Genomic DNA, 21,164 nt, shown 5'->3' with positions numbered 1-21,164 from the left:
CCAAGCATAAATAACGGCCTTTTCCCTTTGAAACAAAAGCTACCTGCTCCGGTTCCTGATGGCAGATTGTAGGACTCCGTTGGGACTATGAAACCAGCCCGAGTTGGCACTGGTGCCAGCTTGGGTCTGGGAAGCATTCCCTGTATCGTGGATTTTCAGGAGCCAGCCGGCCACTCGGGGCCTCAGGCCCCCAAATATAAAAACGGCCCTTTCCCGTTGAAACAAAAATCACCAGCCCCGGTTCCTGATGGCATATTGTAGGACTTCATTGGCACTATCAAAGCAGCCCGAGTTGGCACTGGTGCCAGCTTGGGTCTGGGAGGCATCCTGCGTATCGCGGATTTTCAGGAGCCAGCCGGCCACTCCGGGCCACAGAACGCCAAACATAAACAACGACCCATTCCCTGGGAAGGAAAAGTCATCAGCCCCGGTTCCTGATGTCAGATTGGAGGAGTCCGTTGGCACTATCAAACCAGCCCGAGTTGGCACTGGTGCCAGCTTGAGTCTGGGATGCATTCCGGGTATCGCGGATTTTCAGGAGCCAGCCAGCCATTCCTGTCCACACACCCCCAAGCATAAACAACAGCCCTTTCCCTCTGAAATAAAAGTCATCAGCCCCGGTTCCTGATGGCAGATTGTAGGACTCTGTTGGCACTATCAAACCAGCCCGAGTTGGCACTGGTGCCAGCTTGGGTCTGGGAAGCATTCCCTGTATCGTGGATTTTCAGGAGCCAGCCGTCCACTCCGGGCCTCAGGCCCCCAAACATAAACAACGGCCCTTTCCCTCTGAAATAAAAGTCACCTGCACCGGTTCCTGATGGCAAATTGCAGGACTCCGTTGGCACTATCAAACCAGCCCGAGTTGGCACTGGTGCCAGCTTGGGTCTGGGAGGCATCCTGCGTATCGCGGATTTTCAGGAGCCAGCCGGCCACTCCGGGCCGCAGGCCCCCAAACATAATCAACGACCCTTTCCCTCTGAAATAAAAGTCATCAGCGCCGTTTCCGGATGGCGGATTGTAGGACACCGTTGGCACTATCAAACCAGCCCGAGTTGGCACTGGTGCCAGCTTGGGTCTGGTATGCATCCTGCGTATCGCGGATTTTCAGGAGCCAGCCGGCCATTCCAGGCCTCCGGCCCCCAATATGAACAACGGCCCTTTCCCTCTGAAACAAAAGTCACCAGCCCCGGTTCCTGATGGCAGATTGTAGGACTCCGTTGGCACTATCAAACCAGCCCGAGTTGGCACTGGTGCCAGCTTGGGTCTGGGAAGCATTCCCTGTATCGCGGATTTTCAGGAGCCAGCCGGCCACTCCGGGCCACAGAGCCCAGAACATAAACAATGGCACTTTCCCTGGGAAACAAAAGTCATCAGCCCCGGTTCCTGATGGCAGGTTGCAGGACTCCGTTGGCACTATCAAACTAGCCCGAGTTGGCACTGGTGCCAGCTTGGGTGTGGGAGGCATCCTGCGTATCGCGGATTTTCAGGAGCCAGCCGGCCACTCCGGGCCTCAGGCCCCCAAATATAAACAACAGCCCTTTCCCTCTGAAACAGAAGTCACCAGCCCAGGTTCCTGATGGCAGGTTGCAGGACTCCATTGGCACTATCAAACCAGCCTGAGTTGGCACTGGTGCCATCTTTGGTTTAGGAGGCATCCTGCGTATCGCGGATTTTCAGGAGCCAGCCGGCCACTCCGGGCCTCAGGCCCCGAAATATAAAAAACGGCCCTTTCCCTCTGAAACTAAAGTCGCCTGCACCGGTTCCCGATGGCAGATTGTAGGACTCAGTTGGCACTATCAAACCATCCCGAGTTGGCACTGGTGCCAGCTTGGGTCTGGGAAGCATTTCCTGTATCGTGGATTTTCAGGAGCCAGCCGGCCACTCCAGGCCACAGAGCCCAGAACATAAACAATGGCACTTTCCCTCCGAAACTAAAGTCACCAGCGCCGGTTCCTGATGGCAGATTGTAGGACTCCGTTGGCACTATCAAACCATCCCGAGTTGGCACTGGTGCCAGCTTGAGTCTGGGAAGTATTCCGGGTATCGTGGATTTTCAGGAGCCAGCCGGCCACTCCGGGCCACCGGCCCCCAAACATAAAAAACGACCCTTTCCCTGGGAAGGAAACGTCATCAGCCCCGGTTCCTGAGGGCAGATTGTAGGATTCCGTTGGCACCATCAAACCAGCCCGAGTTGGCACTGGTGCCAGCTTGAGTCTGGGAAGTATTCCGGGTATCGCGGATTTTCAGGAGCCAGCCGGCCACTCCTGTCCACAGACCCCCAAGCATAAACAACGGCCCTTTCCCTCTGAAATAAATGTCACCAGCCCCTGGTTCCTGATGGCAGATTGTAGGACTCCGTTGGCACTATCAAACCAGCCTGAGTTGGCACTGGTGCCAGCTTGGGTCTGGGAAACATTCCCTGTATCGTGGATTTTCAGGAGCCAGCCGGCCACTCCAGGCCACAGAGCCGAGAACAAAAACAATGGCACTTTCCCTCCGAAACTAAGGTCACCAGCCTCGGTTCCTGATGGCAGATTGTAGGACTCCGTTGGCACTATCAAACCATCCCGTGTTGGCACCGGTGCAAGCTTGGGTTTGGGAGGCATTCCCTGTATCGCGGATTTTCAGGAGCCAGCCGGCCACTCCGGGCCACAGAGCCCCGAACATAAACAATGGCACTTTCCCTGGGAAACAAAAGTCACCTTCCCAGGTTCCTGATGGCAGATTGAACGACTCTGTTGGCACTATCAAACCAGCCCGAGTTGGCACTGGTGCCAGCTTGGGTGTGGGAGGCATCCTGCGTATCGCAGATTTTCAGGGGCCAGCCGGCCACTCCGGGCCACAGACGCCCAAATATAAACAACAGCCCTTTCCCTCTGAAATAAAAGTCATCAGCCCCTGGTCCTGATGGCAGATTGTAGGACTCCGTTGGCACTATCAAACCAGCCCGAGTTGGCACTGGTGCCAGCTTGGGTCTGGGAGGCATCCTGCGTATCGCAGATTTTCAGGAGCCAGCCGGCCACTCTGGGCCTCTGGCCCCCAAACATAATCAACGGCCCTTTCCCTCTGAAATAAAAGTCATCAGCCCCGGTTCATGATGGCAGATTGTAGGACTCCATTGGCACTATCAAATCAGCCCGAGTTGGCACTGGTGCCAGCTTGGGTCTGGGAGGCATCCTGCGTATCGCGGATTTTCCAGAGCCAGCCGGCCACTCCGGGCCACAGAGCCCCAAGCATAAACAACGGCCTTTTCCCTTTGAAACAAAAGTCACCAGCCCCGATTCCTGATGGCAGATTGTAGGACTCCGTTGGCACTATGAAACCAGCCCGAGTTGGCACTGGTGCCAGCTTGGGTCGGGGAATCATTCCCTGTAATGCGGATTTTCAGGAGCCAGCCAGCCACTCCTGTCCACAAACCCCCAAGCATAAACAACGGCCCTTTCCCTCTGAAACAAAAGTCACCTGCCCAGGTTCCTGATGGCAGATTGTAGGACTCCGTTGGCACTATCAAACCAGCCCCAGTTGGCGCTTGTGCCAGCTTGGGTCTGGGAGGCATCCCGCGTATCGCGGATTTTCAGGAGCCAGCCGGCCACTCACGGCCACAGGACCTTGAACAGCAATCTCGGCCCTTTTCCCTGGAAACAAACCTCACCAGCCACTGATCGTGGTGGCAGTTTGTAGGAGTCCCTTGGCACTGTCAATCCAGCCCAAGTTGGCACTGGTGCCTGCTTGGGTCTGGGAGGCATCGTGCCTATTTTCAGAATTTCAGGGTCCAGCCGGCCACTCCCAGCCATAGGAGCCTGAACCGCAATCTCTGCCTATTTCCCTGGGAAACAAAATTCTCCAGTCCCTGGTTCCGGCAATGCCCGGAGCAGGTAAGGCGGGGTCCTCCAGGATTTGGATCTCCCCAGCCCCAGCATGCTCATCTCACCTAAGCCAGGCTCAGCTGAGAAGCGGCTGCGTGGTGCCCACCCCAAGCCCCGCAGCCCCTGCCCGGTGGAGCTGGGCCCGCAGGGGATCCTGCAGCCCCGCATCCCGAAGGTGCGGCGCACATCGGCATCCCAGCCCGGCCGGTGTCCGTGTGTCCATGCCCCCGGGCTGGACACGCTCCGGCCCTCCCGACCCGCTGTCCCGGGGCTGCGCAGCCGCTGGCTCGGCAGGCGTTGTTTGGGCTGGAATACAATCCCTGAATTCTAGGCAGCCCCGTCCCCTCCATCCCTCCCTAAATGCCGCCATTCAGCTCATCCCGGCCAGCACCCGGCTCCGAACAAACAACAAAGGGCTGCGGGGAGCCCAGCGCGGATTAACGCACCTGGGCAGGGCGGCCCGGCCCCGCGGGCTGAGACAATGCCCGCTTTTCTCCTTCCAACATCCCCATCCCTTCACGGACCCGGCTCAGGCTCTGGCGCAGCTTCACCCCGGCCCTGTTCTCCTTAATCCCTCGCTCCAGTGCTGAAAGCGAAGCCAGCTCTGGGCACTGGGAGGTTTTCTGCCAGCTCAGCCGCACACATGCCACCTCCGAAACTCAGGAACTAAATTCCAAGGGAGTTTCAGCCCTCGTGTGCAGGAGTTGCTTCCCTGCTCCCTAAATGCCCCGTGTGCAGGCATACCCTCCTTCCAGGAAGCCCAAAACCCCGCGGGCACCCCTGCAGGGAGGGACAAAATCCAGCTCATCACCTCCTAGGGAGGAGGTTCCCCTCTTTGGGACCGGGCTTGGCTTGTCTCACCCTTCGGGGCTGCTGCCGCTTTGAATCCAGCCCGGACACCCCAAATCCCTGCAGGTGCTCCTGTGAGCCCCCACCAGCGCCCAAGCTGGGTCAGCCTGGCACTGCGCTGATAACTGCCCTCTTCCAGGGCCCTTATCTCGGCCGGGCTGGGGCCGCCTTTGTTTCACCCCGGCTCATGTCAGGCTGCCCGAGCACGGCTCCTGTCCCACCTGCTGCCTTTGGGATGTTCCAGCTCAATCCCGGCTGACAGAGAGCCCCGGGCAGGGGGCACCGGGCTCGGCCCACCTGCCGCAGCACCCGGGGAGAGCCGCGCTGGCTCGGCCCCGCTCACCGTGCCCATCTCTCTCTCTCTCTCCAGCGCACCCGCAGCTCTCCCTCGGCGCGGGGCTGTCCCTCCTGTGTCTCGGCGTCCTCCCGGGTTGTGCCATGTGCTGGTGGCAGCGCCGGCGCCCGGGCCGCCCCCAGGGCCGGCAGCGAGTGGAGCTGGGGGCGGCTCTGCCCGCGGCCACGGGGCCGGTGCCCATCCAGCAGCGGGGCGAGGAGCTGACGGGAGAGGCGCCGGGGGCCCGGGCCAAGGAGATTTCCCCGGCACCGCCGCCACCACCCGGGGGCTCCGCATACGGCAGAGCATCCCTGCCCAGCCTCCCCTTCCTCCCGCAGCTGGCGGGGCTGTGGCAGCTCCGCTGCACCGCGGCCGGCACCAAACTCCTCTGCAGCGAGCGGAGTCCGCTGGTCCCCGCCGGCCCGGGCTCCGCGCCACTCTCCGGGCAGCGTCCCCGGCTCCACTGCGAGCTGCGCTACTCCCTGCCCGAGGCCACCCCCACCGTCACCATCCTCGGCGTGTCGCAGCTGCCCCGGGGCCAGCAGGGCTCCCGCGTCAAGGTGTCCCCGGTGCCGCCGTCCCGCCGCGGCTCCGTGCGCCGCAGGAGCCTCCGACGGCAGCCGCGCCGGCGCCGCTTCGGCCCGCAGGAGCTGGGCAGCTGCACCCTGCGCTTTGCTATGTACGCCAGGTCACGGAGCCTCCAGGAGTCCTTCGTGGGCGAGGGCCTGTTCCCCTGCGCCGAAGCCTCCTGGGACCCCCGCGCCCCCTCCAGCTACTCCTGGGAGCTGGCGAGCGCCAAAACCAAGCTCAGCGCGGCAGCGGTTTCGGTGACCGGGCTGAGTTTTGCGTGACCTCAGAGCCCTGGAACTGCAGGGGCAGAGGCAAAGCCTCCTCCAAGCGGCACCAGGAGCCCCGGGCAGTGCCTCCCTCACTGGGGGCTTTGTGCCTCATCCTCAGGGGTGCTGGGGTGGAGGGGCAAACCCAGCTGGCAGCATCCCTGCAGCGCTGGTGGAAATCAAACCCACCCGGCTGCCCCTTTCCTGCCCAGCCCCGACCCTGCCGGGGGAGGAGCATCACTGGGATGGAGGGGCTGGAGGTGGAAGGATTTGGACATGAAAGGACATGACAAGGTTGGAGCTGGAAGGACTGGGTGAAGTCGGAGGAGGTTTCACAGCATCTCCTGCTCTCTGTCCCGTTCCAGCACCGCAGTGCCCCCAGCCTGAGCTGCAGCGGGCTCTCCTCACCCCCCAGGCCCCTGGGGTAGCTCCTGCTGCTGCTGCAGCCCCCAGCCAGGTGCATCAAGGTGCTGCTGCGCAAGGCCCAGGCCCCGGGCCGGCTCTCCCGCATGCCGGGCACCCCAGGTAGGGCACGGGGACCAGGGTGTGCCCAGGGAGGCAGCGGGAACGACTTCCTCTCCTTCTGCTTGGCAGATTCTCTCTCCCAGGCATGGGGGAGGGCTGGAATGAGGTGATCTTTGGGGTTCCTTCCGCCCCAAACCACTCTGTGATTGTATGGCTGGGTGAAATTGAACACAGGGAGCATAATAGGGATCTAAGCCTCTCCAATATGGCCCCAAAGTGTTGCCTTATACATTAGAACAGTACATGGCAACAATTCTATTATCATTAGGCTGCAAGTGCTGCCTTATAAGTTATAGCAGTTCTATTACCATTAAGCCACAAGGATTGCATAGCTTCTGAGTTTCATACCTTCTTAATGTTCCTTGTGAGCAGCTCCTCTGAGCAGTGACTCTTCTTGATCCTTGCAGCAGCCATCTGACTCCTCCTCTTGCTACACCCTTTTAGGGTACTTGTTCTTATTAGTTACAGATGTTCTTAATCTCTAGTAATTGATCCCAGCTGCAACTCATGGAGGGGTAAGATTATGTTCTACTGTGTCCCCCTACACCAAAGTGCTTGAAATCTATTTATTTTTGGTCCAAAATGAGCATGTGGGTTTCTGTGCTGTTGGCTGTTGTCACCTCTGGCTCTCCCTGCTCTCTGGGATGTGAGCTGAGGACTGTGGAGGTCCCTGCTCTCCAGAAGGGAGGGGCAGGTGAGGAGGTCTTATCTCAGGAGAGAGGTGAGCTCTGTGCTCTCCCATCAGGAGATGCACAGGATCTCTGTGCTCTCCCCACAGCTCCACAGAGCCCCACGGGGGTGCTGCAGCCCCCCAAGCACCACTCAGGAGCTGCCAGCCCCCCTGCCTGGCGTGTGCCCCTCTCTCCAGGGCTCTGTCCCCATTTCCAGGCCACTATGTCATCGTCCACCTGCACCACGAGGGGCACGTCATCGACACCAAGGAGACCAAGTCTGTCAGCGGCTGCAGCCCCGTGTGGAACGCACCCTTCCTCTTCACCCTCCCCGCCGGGGACATCCAGCAGCAGCAGCAGCTGGCCTTGGAGTCCCTTGTCATGCAGGTGAGGTGACCAGGCTGAGGAGGTGACCTGGCTCAGGAGGTGACCTGGCTCACCCCTGCTCAGCCCCCACAGGAGCCGATTCTGCTGCCCTCGGGAGGTGTCTGGGCTGGGATGGCTCCTGTGGGGTGAGAGGAAGGCCACCAGCCATGTCCTCCCCTGCCCCGTGCTGCCCCAGGCTCGGCTCCATGGCCGTGGCTCGGGGCTGGGCTGTGTCCAGGTGGGGCCAGGGGTGCCACACTGGAGGGACATGCGCAGCCGGGCACCGCTGGAGTCGGAGCGCTGGCACCGCATCCAGCCCAGACCCTGACCCTGGCCCGGGACTCACAGTGAGCCAAGGGGGCCCCGAGCCGGGCACAGGGGAGGTGGCACCCTCATGGCATTGGGGGGTAGGTCCAGGTGCCATCTCCAGGGCTGGAGATCACTGGAGGTCGGCACAAGCCCACCCCGAAGGGCTCCGGAGGGTACTGAGCCCATCTGAGGTGGCCCCAGCCTCGGGGAAGAAGAGGAGTTTGTCTGCTCCCTCCACTGTCTGCACCTGGAACCTGGGCTGTGGAGGAGCCAGGAGGGACCAGCAGCCAGCTGGGATCTCTATGGCCACCACAGTGGTGGCATCTCCTGTGTGGAGGAGTAAGGAGGGACAAGGACCCAGCTCTGATCTCTGTGGCCACCACAGTGGTGACATCTCCTGTCCCTTCCACCCTGGGTCCACTTCATCTCCTGCCCTTTCCACCACACCTGAGCAGAGCCACAAGGACACGCAAATGCCACTCGGTGATAAAGGTGTCCATCGACATTTTTAATTGATTGCTGACGCTAATGAGTCCTTGATAAATAAATAAATAAAGGGGTTGGGAATGATCATGTGTGGAGCTCTCTCTCCTGCCCATGGGCCACCACAGTGAAGAGCATGGGGAGGGTCGCCTGAAATGGATGGCTCCTGAAATTCCGTGATATGCAGGATGCTTCCCAGACCCAAGCTGGCACCAGTGCCAACTCGGGCTGGTTTGATAGTGCCAACGGAGTCCTACAATCTGCCATCAGGAACCAGGGCTGGTGACTTTTGTTTCCAGAGAAAAGGACCGAGATTGCTGTTCAGGGTCCTGTGGCTGGGCGTGGCCGGCTGGCTCCCGAAATTCCGCAGTACGCAGGATGCCTCCCAGACCCGGGAAGCAACTCCTGCACACGAGGGCTGAAACTCCCTTGGAATTTAGTTCCTGAGTTTCGGAGGTGGCATGTGTGCGGCTGAGCTGGCAGAAAACCTCCCAGTGCCCAGAGCTGGCTTCGCTTCCAGCACTGGAGCGAGGGATTAAGGAGAACAGGGCCGGGGTGAAGCTGCGCCAGAGCCTGAGCCGGGTCCGTGAAGGGATGGGGATGTTGGAAGGAGAAAAGCGGGCATTGTCTCAGCCCGCGGGGCCGGGCCGCCCTGCCCAGGTGCGTTAATCCGCGCTGGGCTCCCCGCAGCCCTTTGTTGTTTGTTCGGAGCCGGGTGCTGGCCGGGATGAGCTGAATGGCGGCATTTAGGGAGGGATGGAGGGGACGGGGCTGCCTAGAATTCAGGGATTGTATTCCAGCCCAAACAACGCCTGCCGAGCCCGCGGCCGCGCAGCCCCGGGACAGCGGGTCGGGAGGGCCGGAGCGTGTCCAGCCCGGGGGCACGGACACACGGACACCGGCAGGGCTGGGATGCCGATGTGCGCCGCACCTTCGGGATGCGGGGCTGCAGGATCCCCTGCGGGCCCAGCTCCACCGGGCAGGGGCTGCGGGGCTTGGGGTGGGCACCACGCAGCCGCTTCTCAGCTGAGCCCGGCTTACCTGAGCTGAGCTGAGCATGCCGGGGCTGGGGAGATCCAAACCCCGCGGGGACCCCGCCTTACCTGCTCCGGGCATCCTGGAGAGTCGCACTGCTAAGGGGAGAAGCCGGGGCTGGGAGAGCCGGAGGCAGCAGGGGAGGGGATTGGGGGGCCGGGGCTGGGATGGGCTGGGAGCCTAGCCCGGGGAGCTCACCTGCAGCCGGGCAATGAGGGCAGGGCAGCGGTTCTGGTTGCACGGGGTGAGGATGAGGGAGGTCGAGGGCTCCGTGCCCTCCCCGGCAGCCGGCCAAGGCAAATGCGGGCACGGGGCACGGGCAAGGCTGGCACGGGAGGGACTGGGAAGGGCGCCCTGCCGTGCCCGACTGGTTCAATGAGTGGAAAAGCAGCGGTGGGTGCTGTGCAAATAGCGGGGAGGCGCTCGAGGAGCTTTTGGTGGGGAGCAGGAGGTGACAGAGAAGGGATTTGGGAGACGGGTAAGGGACATGTGTGGATGCCATGGGACAGAGAAACAGCGAGCGTTTCTCACAGCACCTTGGGAGACCTTTCAAGGATGTGATAACTTGTTAAGCACAAACAATCTGCAGGTGGTGTTTTCTACTTCGTCTTTCTGTTCTTCTCAAGGACGGTGTTTTTGTTAACCAGCCAATCAAATAGAATCGACCGTATCACTCTATAAAAACCGCGCGGTTTTCTTGAATAAAACCTTCTTTTGCTTTCTACAATACTGCCTCCCGCCCGTTCCTGCGTCATTCCTGGCGCAAGGGTGACAGGACATGGGAGGGGACAGCTCCGGTGACACCTGGGACAGGACATCCCGTGCGGCTCCCATCAGAACCCAGCCTGGAAGCGCCAGCGTTCCAGCCCGGGCCAGCTCCAACCTGGGAGCTCAGGGCACCTGCAAGGACACAGCCCAGTTCTCTGGGAATAGCTGGGAATTCTTTACCCTCAGGACCCCTGCAAGGACACAGCCCAGCCTCTGAGAATACCTGGGAATTCTTTTACCTTCACAGTCCAGCCTCTGCGAATAGCTGGGAATTCTTTACTCACAATGTCCTCAGGACACAGCCCCAGTTCTCTGGGAATATCTGGGAATTCTTTATCCTCAGGGTCCCTGCAAGAACACAGCCCAGTTCTCAGGGAATAACTGGGAATTCTTTACCCTCAGGGGACAGCCCAACCTCTGGGAATAGCTGGGAATTCTTTACCCTCAGGGGACAGCTCAGCCTCTGGGAATAGCTGGGAATTCTTTACCCTCAGGGGACAGCCCAACCTCTGGGAATAGCTGGGAATTCTTTACCCTCAGGCAGAAGCCAGGGGCACAAAGCAGGCGTGGGGGGGTCACAGTGTGAAGAGGTAGAAGTTTATTGGAATATAAACATTCAGATAACCTGTAAGATAGAAAAAACCCAACAACAACATATACAGACACTTGTTGGAAGGAGACGTTGAGGTATTTATCCACCGCCTAGGCTATCACATTTGTTTTTATTTACTTATTTTATTATTTTTTTTTCTTCTCTTTTAAATAGGTAAGAAAACTAGTTAGCAAGGCTGCTGCAGCTGTTTGGAGAGAACACCTGATCGCAGTCCCCCGGCAAGGAGCAGGCACAGCAGCCTCCCCTCGGCCCGCCCACCCTCCTGCCTTCCCCGCAGCCCCGGGGCAGGCTCGGCTCGCTCTTCCCCCCCTGGAAGCGCCGGGGGAGCGAGCTGGGGGCTGCCCGGGGCCGTTTGGCTGGTGTGAGGAGCTGCGGGAGGATGGAGCAGTGCCCATCCATCGGGAACGTCCTGCCGGCAGCGTCAAACCCTGAGTACGACACGGGCCCCCCCCGCTCGGCCTCCCCCCGCTCTGCTGCTGGTTTCCAGCACCCCCTGCACCCCAAAGCCTGGCAGCTCAGCAGGAGACCCGCAGCTCAGGCTGCCAGGGCCAAAGCCAGGCTGAGGGAAAGGGTTAACTCTTCACAGTCTGGATGGTCCTTGTCACCCCGGGCTGGGAAAAGGACCGGTTTATTGTTGCAGCTTATTTAACTGAGGTATCTGTTAACGCTTCCCGACCTGATTCTTTCCCTGAATTGGATACAAAACAATCTGTTAGTCCCTGGCTAGTTCCAGTCTAGGTTGAGTAAAGCTTATAAACATTAATATTCTAGTAGTGTCCAAGCAGTTCAGTGATTCGAGTGCCTTTCTGTGCAAGAAAACACAACGTTAGCAAGTGAGACAAAGCAGCCCCACCCCGGAGCAGCCTCTGCTCCCCCGGGGCCAGGGAGCAGAGCAGAGGGAAAAGCAGAAAGTGCCCCAGTCCCACTCAGAGGAAACAGCCCAACCCCACCCAAGAATAAAATAAAACAACCAAAAGAAATCCCAAAAAAAGGGGAAAAAAATCATCTGAGTCCCCAGAGGCTGGAAAATCCTCTGGGAGTCTGTGAGGATGAAAGGAGCCTGCGGGTCAGGCCGGCTTCCCCTGCTCGATCTGAGGGCAGCTGGGGACACCCGGAGCAGCATCCCTCCCTCCCTCCAGGGCATCCCCATCTCCCGATCCCAGAGAGCCCTGGGGGCTGCGGGGGCAGGACAGCCCCGGCACAGCGCAGGGAGCAGCAGGAGGGCAGAGCCCGGGGCTGGCACAGCGAGGACACCGCACAGATCCGAGGGGCAGCGTCACCCCTGTCCTGCTGTCCTGCCGTGCACATGTCCTGGGATGGGCTCCTGGAGGGTGGGGAAGCCACTGCTGCTCTGCTCAGCCTTGTCTGAACTCCCTGTCTTTGGTGATCCGTTTAAAAGCCAACAGAAATAAAAGCAAACACAAATTCAGCAAACCCACCTATGAAAACCCCCAAGCGATAGGATATGCCAATACTTCCTGAAGAAGTTAAAAAAAAAAAAAGACACCAACCCAACACAAACAAAAGCAACCCAACAAAGTACATAGCTGAGGTATTTCGTCTGCTCAAAAAACCTGACTCGGGCCTGCAGCACGGGGAGGACGTCACCAGGGCAGGAGGGACGGCAGGGATGGCACCAGGGCACGGCATGGGGACAGGCCACAGGGACAGGGGGACAGGGAGCTCCAGCTCTGCTTCCAGCCAGGCTGCCAGGCAGGGCTGGATTCCCTGGGCTCTGTCCCTCCCTGCCCTGGTACCATGGCAGGGGTTTGTTCAGAGCCCCAGATCCCCACATTAACCACCCCACCTGCAGCCTGTGTCCCTGCAGAGCTCCCAGAGCTGCTCCAAGGAGCCTGCACCAGAGGCCTGCGGCTCCGACCCCAAGGAGCCTGCACCAACCTGAGGGACCCTGCTATGGGGACAGAGGGGGGGACACAGAGCCCCAGCATGCCCAGGCCCCATGTCACTCCTCAGGGACACTCAGGACTCGAGGGGGGAGGTGGCAGCAGCCAGAATCGAGCAGCTGGTGGTGCCAGAAGCATGGAGAGGAGCAGGAGGGAGGCTCAGGAGCCTCCCCTGAAGACGTGGGGACACAGCAGGAAGGGACATGAGCAGATTGCCATGGGAGCACAGGGCCAGGCACCCCCTGGCTCTCAGGATTGTCAAAACACGGAGTTGTGGGTGGGAAGAGCCCTGGTGGCCCCTGGTTCCAGCAGGACCAGGGTTCCAGAACCAGGGCTCCAGCAGGACCAGGGTTCCTGAACCAGGGCTCCAGCAGGACCAGGGTTCCGAACAGGGCCACAGAACCAGGGTTCCAGAACCAGGGCTCCAGCAGGACCAGGGTTCCTGGAGAACCAGGGTTCCTGGAGAACCAGGGCTCCTGGAGAACCAGGGCTCCAGCAGAACCAGGGTTCCTGGAGAACTAGGGTTCCAGCAGAACCAGAGTTCCTGGAGAACTAGGGTTCCAGCAGAACTAGGGTTCCAGAACCAGGGTTCCTGGAGAACCAGGACTCCAGAACCAGGGTTCCCAGCAGAACCAGGGTTCCAGCAGAACCAGGGCTCCAGCAGGACCAGGGCTCCAGAACCAGGGCTCCAGCAGAACCAGGGTTCCAGAACCAGGGCTCCAGCAGGACCAGCGTTCCAGCAGAACCAGGGTTCCTGGAGAACCAGGGCTCCTGGAGAACCAGGGCTCCAGAACCAGGGCTCCAGCAGAACCAGGGTTCCTGGAGAACTAGGGTTCCAGCAGAACCAGAGTTCCTGGAGAACTAGGGTTCCAGCAGAACTAGGGTTCCAGAACCAGGGTTCCTGGAGAACCAGGACTCCAGAACCAGGGTTCCCAGCAGAACCAGGGTTCCAGCAGAACCAGGGTTCCAGCAGAACCAGGGTTCCAGGACTCCAGAACCAGGGTTCCCAGCAGAACCAGGGTTCCAGATGGACCAGGGCTCCAGCAGGACCAGGATTCCAGGAGAACCAGGACACCAGAACCAGGGCTCCAGCAGAACCAGGGCTCCAGAACCAGAGTTCCCAGCAGAACCAGGGCTCCCCACCCCAGTCCTGCCCTTTCCCTGCCCTGGTGACATCCTGGCCAGGAGCTGTGGCCCCAGAGCCATCCCTGATTGAGAAACGCCAGGTGTGCCCCCCCTCCATGGGAACACCCTGCGAGGAGGAGGAGGAACCAAAGAGCAAAAGGGAGGAAGGAAAGGGCGGGTGGAGGGAACAAAGCCAAAAAAAGGCTGGACAAAGAGACGATGAAGGAAAACTCGCTGGCATGGAAAGGTTTCACCACCACCACCATCAGCATCATCATCCTCCAGGTGCTGTGCAGCCACGAGAGCAGGTTCCTTGAGGTGAGGTATGTGTGCACTCCTGGGCAGCGCCCGTCACAGGGACCAGCTGGTGGAGGGCTCTGCGCCGGGCGTGCCCCGCGATGAGGTAGGGCTGGGGGAGCAGTGCGAGCTGCTGGAGCTGCTGCTGGAGCCGCTGCTGGAGCTGCTGCTGCACGAGCTCTGCGTGCCCGAGCCGGCCAGGAGCTGCACCACGGGCTTCTGGGCAAACAGCACCCCTGTGGGCACAGACAGGGGCAGGCTGGGCAAAGGGGAGGCTTTTCCTGCCCCTGGATCTGATCCCTTCCCGTCCCATCCCATCCCATCCCATCCCATCCCATCCCATCCCATCCCATCCCATCCCATCCCATCCCATCCCATCCCATCCCATCCCAGAGAGGGTCAGGCTTTCCCAGGCCCTGGATCAGATCCCATCCCAGCACAGACAGGGTTAGGCTGGCAAAGGGGAGGCTTTCTTAACCCCAAGATCCCATCCCATTCCATCCCATCCCAGAGAGGGTTAAGCTGGGCAAAGGGGAAGCTTTCCCAGTGCCCCCCAAGGAGAACTGTCCCCATTCCCAGGAGGGCTGTCCCTGGGCTGTCCCCATTCCCAGGAGGGCTGTCCCTGGGCGGTCCCGTTCCAGCAGGGCTCTCACCAGCGTAGGTGGTGCCATTGATCTCCACGGACATGTTGATGCTGCCGATGCCGTTCGGGGACAGGTTCAGCGCCGCCGCCGCCGAGTCGGCCTTGTCTTGTCCCAGGGAGGGAGGGAGGGAGGGGGGCACAGTCAGAGGGCACCGATCCCACTCCCTGCACCCCCCGAGGTGAGCACAGCCCCCTCTGTCCCCTCTTTGGGTGGGAAGTGCCCACAGAATGCCCACATTGCCAGGAGTGGGGCTTGAAGCACCCTGGGACGTGGAAGTGTCTCTGTCCTTGGCTTTGAGGTCCCTTCCAACTCAAAGCACTCCAGGACAAGGCTGCAGAGGTGCTGAAAGGCTTTGGTGAGGCTGGGAGCCCGCTGGCGTTGGGAAATGTTTCCCTGAAGGCCATTCCTGTCGCAAGGAAGGGCTGGGAGCACAGAGATAAGCCCGGGTTTAACTCCCAGCTGGATTTTGCTGCGCTCGGACTGCAGCAGCTCCAGCGGCCACTGGGGGAGGGAAAAGCCAGGGAAACTCCATGAAAATCAGGATTTTCCCCAGCCTGGGCAGGGATGGGCAGCTGAACATGGAACTCTTCCAGCTCCACAAAGGTGAGCCTGGATTTTGGGATTGCCCCTCCACGGAGAGCAGCAAGGCAAAAAAAAAACCGTCTAAAAACCCCACATTGAACCTAAATGTTGTTACCAAGCCATGCTGAGCTTATCAAAACCAGCTCTCAGAGCATCTCCACCTGGTTTTTATGGTGCAGTGGGGAAAAGGAGGGCATGGAAGACAAGAGAGCCCCTGCAGAGGTGGGAATCCCATCCCTGAATCCTCAGCCTGTTCCTGTTTGTAGGGACAGCAGTGGTTCCCAGCATTTGGATGTAGTTCAGGGTGAAAGCAGAAGTGAGGTGAGGGAGTTGAACACTCCTGGATAAAATCTGTATTCCCTATCACTGGCTCTTGTGGTTTTGATGTGGAATTTGGTTGGATGCAGAGCTGCCAGGAACTGGGAGCACTGACATCACAGAAATCATTGTTAGGATTCAGGATGAATTATTTAAACACACACTGGGGAAAAAGCCCAGGAACAGTCACATTTTTTAAAAGTAGTACAATCTAAAAAAGAAACAAGTTCTAAAAAAAGAACTGCTGCTTTAGAGGAACCTGCTTTGACCTTTCCCACCCATATTTGTGGCCAGGCACCTCAAACCAGCACTGCTGGAGCAAGAAAAGCTCTTCCCTTGCTTCCAAGCTGTGCCAAACTTGACCATCTTGGAGTTCTGGGAAGGTCACAGAATCAGTGGGTTGGAAGAGACCTTCAAGATTATAAAGTCCAATCCAGCCCCAACAGCTCAGCTAAACCTTGGCACACAGTGCCACATCCAGGCTGTGTTAAACACACCCAGGGATGGTGACTCCACCATTCCAGAACTTTATCACCCTTTCTGTAATAAAACTTTTTCCTGATATCCAACCTAAATTTCCCTTGGTGCAGCTTGAGGCTGTGTGCTCTGGTTGTGTCAGTGCTGCCTGGAGAGAGAGCCCAGCCCCAGCTGAGCACAGGCACCTTTCAGGGAGTTTAGAGAGTGATAAGGTCACCCCTGAGTCTCCTTTTCTCCTGAATCCAGGCTCCATTTGGACGAGCAGGAGAATAAACCCAGCAGGAAAACCCAACAAAACCTTGCACCTGAACACCTCCATGCCAACAAAGCTGGAACGGAGGTGACCCAGAGGTCACTCAGAGGTGACCCAGCCGTATGTGTGTGACATTCCAGGCTGGGACCCTTCCCTCCCTGCAGCTTCCTGAGGAGCTCAGCCTGCCGTGCCTCACCTTTCCCGTTGATTTTGATCTTCATGGGGAGCTGCCGGGCCATGCTGAACAGGTTGCGCTGCAGGGCCTGCTGCACCAGCCGCTGCTCCTCCTCCGTCATGCGCGCCACCTTCTTCTCCGGGGGCTCTCCTGCCTCCAGCCTCTCCCTCAGCTGCTCCAGCGTGGCCGTCCTGGCCGCCACCGCGCGCCTGCCTAGCCAGCGCCGCCCGCACCGTCACGCGGCGCCGCACGCTGGGCCAGCAGGGACACTCAGCCAGGGAGTGGCACGACGCCCACACTGCCACGCCATGCAGTGTGGCGTGGACACTGCCAGGAGGGGTCACTCAGCCAGGGGACATTGCCAGCACCCCGCTCCCACACTGCCACGCCATGCAGTGTGGCATGGACACCGTCACTCAGCCAGGGGACACTGCCAGCACCCCGCTCCCACACTGCCACGCCTTGCAGTGTGGCATGGACACGGTCACTCAGCCAGGGGACACTGCAAGCACCACAGTCCTACGTTGCCAGGCCACACTGTCAGGAGAGGTCCCACACTGCCCCACATTCCCAGACTGCAGTTTGCCATGCAGTGATGGCAGGACCACACCCATGTAGGGGGGGTCACTCAGCCAGGGGACATTGCCAGCACCCCGCTCCCACACTGCCAGGCCATGCAGTTTGGCATGGACACAGTCAGGAGAGGGTCACTCAGGACACTGCCAGCACCCTGCCCCACATTCCCAGCACCGGGGTTCACTAGCCAGGACACTGCCAGAAGGTACTCACCATACTGCCCCACATTCAGCCATGCAGTGGTAGTATGGCCAAGTCACTCAGCCAGGGGACACTGCAAGCACCACAGTCCTACGTTGCCAGGCCACACTGTCAGGAGAGGTCACTCAGCCAGAGGACACTGCCCACACCACACTCCCAGGCCACGAAGTGTGGCATGGACACTGCCAGGAAGTATCACTCAGCCAGGGGACACTGCCCACACCACAGTCCCAGGCCATGCAGTGTGGCATGGACACGGTCAGGAGGGGTCACTCAGCCAGGGGACACTGCCAGGAGGGATCACTCAGCCAGAGGAACACTGCCCACACCACAGTCCCACATTCCCACCGCCACCATGGCCGTGCTGACCTTTCCTGAGGGCCGGTGAGACGCGGGGGTTGCCGGCGGCGCTGCCCGGCGCCACGCCGATGATGGGGAAGCGGATTTTGGGGGGGGACAGCAGGGAAGGAGGCCCTGGCGGGGATGGGGAGTAGCTGAACAGTGAGGAGCTGTAGCTGGGCCGCCGGCCCTCGCGCCGGTTGCCGTCGATGGCGGCCTGGAGCTCGGCCGGGGAGCTCAGGGACTTCTTCTCGCACTCGTAGGCGTAGAGGTACTTCATGTACCTGGAGAGGGAACACACAGAGGGGTAATTCAGGGGGCACGGGGACAGGAGACGCATGCCGAGGTGCTCAGTGGGTTCGAGGTGTTTGGAAGCATGGCTTGGTACGGATGCGCTCAGCGTTTGTAGGGAAATGTGCCATTGGATATTCCTGATCCCATAAGGGTGAGGGAATTTCTTCACAGCAGGAATATCCTCAAAGGATCATCCAGAATTGCCTCACAACTGAAATATCAGCGATAAATCACCCAGAATTCCCTCACAAATGAAATATCCTCAAAGGATCATCTAGAATTGCCTCACAATTGAAATATCCTCTATAAATCACCCAGGATTCCCTCACAGCTGAAATATCATCTAAAAACCATCTGGAATTCCTTCACAATTGAAATATGGTCTATAAATCACCCAGATTTCCCTCACAACTGAAATATCAGCAATAAACCATCCAGAATTCCCTCATAACTGAAATATTATCTATAAACCATCTAGAATTCCCTCACAACTGAATAATTACCTATAAGTCACCCAGAATTCCCTCACAAATGAAATATCCTCAGCAATTCATCCAGAATCCCCTCACAACTCAAACATTATCTATAAACCACCAAGAATTCCCTCACAACTGAAATATCCTCAAAGAATCATCCAGAATTCTCTCACACATGAAATATCCTCAAAGGATCATCCAGAATTGCCTCAAAACTGAAATATCATCTACAAACCATCCAGAATTCCCTCACAAATGAAATATCATATATAAATCATCCAGAATTCCCTCACAATTGAATTATTATCAATAAATCACCCAGGATTCCCTCACAGCTGAAATATCATCTATAAACCATCCAGAATTCCCTCACAATTGAATTATTATTTATAAATCACCCAGAATTCCCTCACGACAGAAATACTGAATATAAATCATCCAGAATTCCCTCACAAATATCCTCTGCAGTTCATCCAGAATTCCCTCACTACTGAAATATTATTTATAAATCACCCAGAACTCCCTCACAACTGAAATATCATCTATAAGTGATCCACAATTCCCTCACAACTGAAATATTATTTATAAATCACCCAGAATTCCCTCACAACTGAAATATTATTTATAAATCACCCAGAATTCCCTCACAACTGAAAAATAGAGGCAAAAGAGGCAAAAGGGCTAGAGGGAGGTGAGGGTGAGAATTCCCTTCAGGAGCTAATTGGGCTGAGGCACCATTTCTGCCTTTTATAGGCTTTACCTTGGCCACTCTATTCTAAATATTTACTAATAACACTACTACTAATTATTATATTATAATATATATTATATATAATATATAAAATATGTTATATACTATTAGTAACAATAATACTTACTACTAATAATTTACTATTAATAATTCCTAATAATAGGTATTTAGTAAAAGATATATCTAACAATAATAAAAAACTATCAACACAAACACCTAATAATAATCATCTAACAACAGCTAAATACCCAATAACAGCAAATATCCAACAGCAAATGTCCAATACCAGATAAATATCCAATAATCTTAATTGGATTATTCCTGTAATATCCACTGGGATAATTGGATTATTCCAATTGGATTATTCCAATAATATCCAATTATTGATATAATATATCAAGATATACATTAAAAATTATAGTGATTATATATTAAAAATTATAAATGCATTGGTATATCAATAATATATAATTTTTATATTATAAATATACAATACACATTTATAGATATGAATATTTAAAATTATAAAATATTTATATTTTTATGTAGTAAATATAATCATATTCATAAATATATGAATATTTATAAGTTTTAATATCTATTAATATATAAATATAGTATGTATTTATTATATATTTATATAAGAAATATAATATTTAAATTTATGTTTATAAAGTGTTTATATCTTTTATATACAAATATAAATGTAAGTATAAATATATAAATATTCATCTATTTAAATATATACATATTTATAAAAATAGACAGCATATATTTATTATATACTTATATAATAAATATTATATATTTTTATATTTGTAAAATGTGTAGATATTTTATATATAAATATACATACTATATATTTATATATATAAAAATAGAAATATATTTCTATATATATAAATATATATAAAAATATATTTTTATAAATATATACATATTTGTAGAAATACATAGTATATATTTAGCATATATTTATATAATAAATATATTTAAATTTATATTTATAAAATGCTTATATATAATTTATAAAAATATAATTATATTTATAAATAGAAATTACTTTTAAATTTAAATATACACATATTTCTATTGATATAAATATGAATATTTTCTATTTCTCCTTCTAAACTCACTGTGTGCGCAGGGTGAAGGCGGCGCTGGTGATGGAGGTGGGCAGGTTAAGGCCTTTGGTGATTTCCCTCCAGATCTTCTTGTTGATGATCTCCACCAGCCCGCCCTTCTCTGTCACCAGCTTGTAGAGCATGTAGAGATCCAGGATCTGCTTGGCCATGATGGGGATCCTGTTGATGGGAGTTCCTGGAGAAAAGAACATGGAGAAATGAGGGCACCACCTCAGGGGGATCCAGCTCTGTCTGCCCTAAGAGAAGCAGATCCAAGATCTGCTTGGCCATGATGGGAGTTCCTGGAAAAAGGAACATGGACAGGATGAGGGCAGAGGCAGCCTGAGGAGATCCAGCTCTGTCTGCCCTAAGAGGAGCAGATCCAGGATCTGCTTGGCCATCCATGATGGAGATCCTGTTGATGGGAGTTCCTGGAAAAAAGAAGCATGGAGAAGATGAGGGCACCACCTCAGGGGGATCCAGCTCTCTGTGCCCTAAGAGGAGCAGATCCAAGATCTGCTTGGCCATGATGGGAGCTCCTGGAAAAAGGAACATGGACAGGATGAGGGCACCACCTTGGGGGGATCCAGCCCTCTGTCCTCACAGAAGCAGATGCAGGATCTGCTTGGCCATGATGGGGATCCTGTTGATGGGAATTCCTGGAGAAAAGAACATGCAGAAATGAGGGCACCACCTCGGGGGGATCCAGCTCTCTGTGCCCTAAGAGGACTAGATCCAGGATCTGCTTGGCCATGATGGGAGTTCCTGGAAAAAGGAACATGGAGAGGATGAGGGCACGGGCAGCTCTCTTTGCCCTAACAGGAAATTCAGGGAATTTGCAGCCTGGCTCGAGGTCTTTCCATGGAAAACCCTTTCCTGTGGGTAAAGGGAATTAGCAGAGCAATAAAAACCTGCAGCTCCTGGAATAGAAAGAGGGGAAGTTGGGACTATTGAATGGGTTTTATGAGCTCAG

The 21,164-nt window shown here is 55.9% G+C and overlaps 2 protein-coding genes across 2 annotated transcripts in view; one reads left to right on the top strand and one right to left on the bottom strand.

Annotated features, from left to right (window-relative positions):
* Nucleotides 1-3,862: 3,862 nt before the first annotated feature.
* On the top strand, nucleotides 3,863-7,775 carry LOC115907505 (synaptotagmin-5-like). The gene is made up of 5 exons (XM_030955450.1): nucleotides 3,863-3,875; nucleotides 5,086-5,876; nucleotides 6,332-6,410; nucleotides 7,299-7,468; nucleotides 7,644-7,775. The coding sequence occupies exons 1-5, from the start codon at nucleotides 3,863-3,865 to the stop codon at nucleotides 7,773-7,775; spliced, it is 1,185 nt and encodes a 394-aa protein (XP_030811310.1).
* A 5,956-nt stretch (nucleotides 7,776-13,731) lies between these two features.
* The window catches only part of ARID3B (AT-rich interaction domain 3B), a 30,822-nt gene continuing 23,389 nt past the window's right edge, over nucleotides 13,732-21,164 (bottom strand). The window contains 6 exon segments of the mRNA XM_030955659.1: nucleotides 13,732-14,217; nucleotides 14,635-14,730; nucleotides 16,452-16,699; nucleotides 16,818-16,845; nucleotides 17,562-17,830; nucleotides 20,204-20,387. Of these exon segments, the coding sequence (XP_030811519.1) occupies nucleotides 14,036-14,217; nucleotides 14,635-14,730; nucleotides 16,452-16,699; nucleotides 16,818-16,845; nucleotides 17,562-17,830; nucleotides 20,204-20,387 (1,007 nt within the window). The 3' untranslated portion in view covers nucleotides 13,732-14,035.

This window comes from Camarhynchus parvulus, chromosome 10 (assembly GCF_901933205.1).
Source record: "Camarhynchus parvulus chromosome 10, STF_HiC, whole genome shotgun sequence".
NCBI classification, from domain to species: domain Eukaryota; kingdom Metazoa; phylum Chordata; class Aves; order Passeriformes; family Thraupidae; genus Camarhynchus; species Camarhynchus parvulus.
Note: the sequence above shows the minus strand (reverse complement) of the source record. Positions and strands in the feature narration are given on the sequence as shown.

Excerpts from the sequence above, each read along its gene's own strand:
- LOC115907505 (XM_030955450.1), top strand. Across the intron at positions 5,877-6,331 it reads TCAGCGCGGCAGCGGTTTCG|CCCCCAGCCAGGTGCATCAA; the intron begins GTGACCGGGCTG and ends CTGCTGCTGCAG. Across the intron at positions 6,411-7,298 it reads CCGCATGCCGGGCACCCCAG|GCCACTATGTCATCGTCCAC; the intron begins GTAGGGCACGGG and ends CCCCATTTCCAG.